The 5,250-nt window shown below is 45.0% G+C and overlaps 1 protein-coding gene across 4 annotated transcripts in view; it reads left to right on the forward strand.

The window, feature by feature from the left end:
- LOC112546380 (ecto-ADP-ribosyltransferase 5-like) overlaps window positions 1-5,250 on the forward strand; it is a 77,400-nt gene that overhangs the window by 22,883 nt on the left and 49,267 nt on the right. For 2 of the 4 annotated variants that reach the window (XM_075919670.1, XM_075919669.1), the window contains one exon: window positions 792-1,413. The exons of the other annotated variants lie outside the window; for them this stretch is intronic. In XM_075919670.1, the coding sequence (XP_075775785.1) occupies window positions 792-898 (107 nt within the window). In that variant the 3' untranslated portion in view covers window positions 899-1,413. Of the gene's footprint in view, window positions 1-791; window positions 1,414-5,250 lie in introns of those variants that run through there. 4 annotated transcript variants of the gene reach the window in all.

Here is a 5,250-nt window from a genome sequence, read left to right on the forward strand (position 1 = left end):
GGGAGGAAGTAGTGGGCGGGCACAGGATTGGGGAAGGGAGGGGCTGGGATGCCAGAGGCAGGCTCTGGCCAGGAGAATTACCTGGGTGACTCCTGGCCAGCAGCCCAGCACGTTTCCAAAAAGGCCTCCTTGCCTGCCCCGCTCCGCCCTGTCCCTACACAGACTGCAGGGCTCTATGTGCTTTGTGAATAACTATAAGCTCCAAGAGCAAGGAGCATGGTGTTCTGTGGCTGCCTATTATTCAAACAGGCAGCTCCCACTGGTCGATTTCAGGCCAGAGATTGGCCAATGGGATTGTGCTGGGGGCGGGACCAGTGTCTGAAGCCTTCCCCCTCCCCCAGGCTCACTGTTTTAAAAGAGAAATGGCTCTGCAGCCGCTTTTCTGAGCAGTGTGTGGGCCAGGTGAGGCAAGCGGGGAGCCAGCCTGGGGCACCATGAAGCATCCGCGGCAGGATCCACTGGCTTGTCGTGCTGGATTTGGCCCACGGGCCATATTTTGCTCAGGCCTACTCTGATCAGAGTCTCTGGGGCTGGCTTGGGTGAAATGGGCTCACCAGTGATTCACGTAAGAGAACAAGCAGCCTAGAGAGGGAGGAAGCAGGGGAAATATATCTCCAGAGAGGTGAATGTCCCAGGTAAGTCCCAGGCTGGGGTGCCCTGCGGAGGGAAAATGGATTAACTCTGTCACTTTGGCATAAACAAGTTCCACTAGCTGTTTCTAGCTCTAGGATCTCTGTCCCTGTGGAATTATTTCCTATCCATTGTCTGATCCACTTTTTCTTATTAACAAGCTACCAGAGGAGGCGTCGCCTTCCCCGGCGGGATGAGCCCTTCACTGTTTGGAGGATCCGTCATCCTGATCCACGCTGCTGCTCTGAAGCTGACGGCCGGTTTCTAAATTTTCCTATTTCTGTTGCTCATTTCTCTCTAGCACAAATCACAGGGATGGGGCTTGCCAGAGCCAAAGCCGCCCTGCTCTCCTGCCAGTGTTTGAAATGGAAACCGATGGTACCTGCTTGGGCAGCTTTGATTGTACGCACCACATTTGTAGATCACAATGAAAGCTCGTGGATCTATACCAACTAGCATTTGTGTTACCATGCTAGAGCCATAAATAGGTGCTTGTTGTATAAATTGTTTCTTATATTCCAGTCAAGTTGGCACTTTTGTACCAGCTTTTGATAACTTTAGTGGAAGTGTTGTGATCTGGCCACAGCAAACGTGTTGTTTTCACATATGTTGGATTGTGCTCCCACCCCAAGATAAGGTGAGAAGTGCGCCCTCTGAGGTGAGCTGAGCCAGGAGCCACCCAGCAGGTTCTTACAGTGGATGTTAGACTTTTAGGGTACGTCTACACTAGCCCTCTAGATCGATCTAGGGAGGCTAATGAGGGTTACCGGAATTGCAAATCAAGCCCGGGATTTAAATATCCCACGCTTGATTTGCATGTTCCTAGCTGGTCGCCATTTTAGAAATTGACTAGCCCAAAGTAACTGCCCACGTCTACATGCAGCAGTGAAACGGGATTCCGATTGAAAGCCCCAACTCGAATTAGCTGGTATTCCTCCTGCAATGAGGTTTACCAGCTAATTCGAATTAGGGGCTTTAAATCGGAATCCTGTTTCACTGCCGCGTGTAGACGCAGGCAGTTACTTTGGGCTAGTCAATTTCTAAACTAGCGACCAGCCGGGAACATACAAATCAAGTGTAGGATATTTAAATCCTGGACTTGATTTGCAATTCTGGTCGCCCTCATTAGCCTCCCTAGATCGATCTAGGGGGCTAGTGTAGACGTACCCTTAGTAGTTGAACTTTCTGTTCCTCATTTCCTTTGAGGCGGGTCTTTTGCCCAAGGTATTTGTGTACGAACCCTGTTTTTCATGGTTTCCCACCTTAATAAAGTTCCTTCCTTCCTTTTACTAAAAGTGTCTTTGCTGCAGTCAGACTCTGGGCTTGTGAGAGGGGAAGCATTGCCTCGTAGGGTTGCTCAGCAGGTTGTGTGTAATTGTCCCAGGTTACTGTGTGGGAGCTTGATCTGTTTTGTTGTTGTTGTTGTTGTTGTTGTGTTGTTGAAAAGGAGGAACCTCTAGATGCCAAACTCTGCTTTTCTTGCTTATTTCCCAAAGCTGAGCAGAGAATGAATTTCATTAGGCGAAAAACTGTAGACAAAAAAAATCGGAATGAACATTGGTAGTTTTTAAACAAGAAAGTAAGAGATAGCCAAAAAGCCATCATTCCACAGTCAAGAAAAAAGATAATTTTGGCATGTGTAGACAATATATAAGGGATGCTAAAGACATCAAGGAAACACCGTCTGTTTGTGGGAGTCAAACCAGTAACTGATGCGGGGAGGGGAAGGGGGAGAGGGAAGGGGATGAATTGAATCTGGCAGGAACATTCATGCCTAGAAAAGGAATACTCATGTCTAGAATAGGAATACCCATGCCTTGAAATGGACTGGACCTTGAAGATATAGATATGCAAGTGATAGGGAATGTTTAATGAGATGCAGTCAGATTCTTTTATTTTGTTTTGTAGTTTGATTAAATTGCTCTTTGCTGAGACCATGTGCCCCCCCCCCCCCCCCACACACACACACACACTGTAACTAAAGTGAATCCCAGAGAAGCAATTCTTGGTGCTTTAATCTGTTTTTCTTAGTTGCTCTATAACATCTTGCAACCAAGTCTGCTTTGCCAAGTGTATCTTTTTGTTTTGTTAATAAAATCTCCTTTTTTAAGACTATGATCTGATCCTTGTGTTCTGGAAGATCAGAAGAAGTCTGTGTGCATGCCTAAGATTGAGAGCTCACCTATCAGAGATTGCAGGGTTTTTTTCTTCTTCAAGCTCTCTTGTGGTAACAGAGTTGGGGTACCCCTCTGGAAGAAGTTCCTAAGTGAATCTTCTGGGGTTCAAACAGGGTTTTTTTTTCCACTTGGTTGGTGGCAGAGTACCCAGCATCAGGGAATCTGTGAGCATGAGGAGTTTTTAAGCAGAAGCCTATCCAGGCAAGGCATTTTTAAAGTCTCTTGCGGGTCTCCACATTCCGCACATGAAATGCCAGAGTGGGGAACAGCCCTGACAGGCCCATTATTAAATAGAGAGCATACAATTCATAATGATGCAGTCTATCTGTCTGAGGCTTTGTTCTGAAGCGAAGGCTTTTGGCTAAGCACTTATCAATAGTTGGGGACAAACAGGAAGAGGGTGGGAAAAAACCAAGGGAAAAAGGAAAGGAAACTGGGTTAGTCTAACAAACAAAATGCATTGAAGATGGACAATACAACACTGAAGATACTGATCTCCCGCCATCGTGAAGAGCTTCCTGGAATGTTGTTTGACACTGCAGGGTCATCTGATGATGTCGCCAGGTACGGAATACCAGCTTGGACAATGCTGGTGTTTTTCCACTGGAAACAAATGGTTCATGCCTGATGTAAATACTATTTAAGCCTGGGGAGTAAATCAGTCAGGACTCTTCTCTACTGCCTCCCTGTCTGAGAAAGAAGGTTGTTCAAATCACCTGAAGGGAAAGGCTGTGTCCAGGGGCTGAGTCCAGGCTGAGAGGTCCAGTCTGTAAAGAAAAATAACTCTGCAATTTGCCTAAAACAATATGTATGGTAAGAATATAAGAACGGCCATACTGGAGGTCAGACTAAAGGTCTATCCAGCCCTGTATCCTGTCTGCCGACGGTGGCCAATGCCAGGTGCCCCAGAGGGAGTGAATCAAACAGGTAATAATCAAGCGATCTCTCTCCTGCCATCCCTCTTCACCCTCTGACAAACAGTCTAGGGACACCATTCCTACCCATACTGGCTAATAGCCATTTATGAACTTAACCTCCATGAATTTATCTAGTTCTCTTTTAAACCCTGTTACAGTCCTAGCCTTCACAACCTCCTCAGGCAAGGAGTTCCACAGATTGACTATGCGCTGTGTGAAGAAGAACTTCCTTTTATTTGTTTTAAACCTCCTGCCCGTTAGTTTCATTTGGTGGCCCCTAGTTCTTATATTATGGGAACAAATAAATAACTTTTCCTTATTCACTTTTTCCACGCCACTCATGATTTTATAGACCTCTATCTTATCCCCCCCTTAGCCTCCTCTTTTCCAAGCTGAAAAGTCCCTGTCTCTTTAATCTCTCCTCATATGGGACCCGTTCCAAACCTCTAATCCTTTTCATTGCCCTTCTCTGAACCTTTTCTAATTGCCAGTATATCTTTTTTGAGATGAGGAGACCACATCTGTATGCAGTATTCCAGATGTGGGTGTACCATGCATTTATATAAGGGCAATAAAATATTCTCCATCTTATTCTCTATCCCTTTTTTAATGATTCCTAACATCCTGTTTGCTTTTTTGACTGCCGCTGCACACTGAGTGGACGTCTTCAGAGAACTATCCACGATAACTCCAAGATCTCTTTCCTGATTAGTTGTAGCTAAATTAGCCCCCATCATATTATATATATAGTTGGGATTTTTTTTTATCAATTGTGTAGGATGTTTCCTGAGTGCATTAAGCTTCATTTGTGTGTTTTGTTTTAATTGCTCAGTCATCCGCTTTATGGGTTATCCCTTTAATCCTTCAAAATTTCCTTTTGTAGTCAATGAATTGATTTTTTGCTCATTACTGATCCCAGATTGTACAATTCATGGGGGAGGGGCTCAAAATGCTATGCATATCTCCTCCACATTGATAGAAGAAGCCATTTTTATGAATTTACACTGTGCATCTTTTTCTATACAACACCAGATAATATTATTTTGTGCTTACACATTCCGGTCTGATAGCCAGTAACAGAGAATCTAATTCACTGCCAGCACAGACTCCACCGTTCTCTCTGGACTCATTGGAATGCTAATTCATTTCCATTTTATCCCTTAACCAGCCAAATCCAACTTTCTAATCCAAGTGGTAAAACTTTGTCTAGATGTTGGGTCTACGACAGTATCTCTACTTGGCTTTCTTTCTGGGATGGGGGAGGGGGTATGTGTAACATTCTCCAACGGGGTTTACAGGATACCATGGGGGCAGTTTTGTGGCTACATTTGGCAACAGGAGGCACTGGACATACAAGGTCATATCAACTTTTTGACTCTGTACAGGCCTGATCCAAAGCTCATTGAAATCAGTGGGGTCTTTCCATCAGCTTCAGTAGGATTTAGATCGAGCCCTTACTGCTAAAGAAAATGAATTGTGAAAGTGAAAGAGAACAGAGAAATTTCATAGCTACAGAGGGGGGAGGG

The sequence above is a fragment of the Pelodiscus sinensis genome, chromosome 1 (assembly GCF_049634645.1).
Source record: "Pelodiscus sinensis isolate JC-2024 chromosome 1, ASM4963464v1, whole genome shotgun sequence".
Classification (NCBI taxonomy): Eukaryota; Metazoa; Chordata; order Testudines; family Trionychidae; genus Pelodiscus; species Pelodiscus sinensis.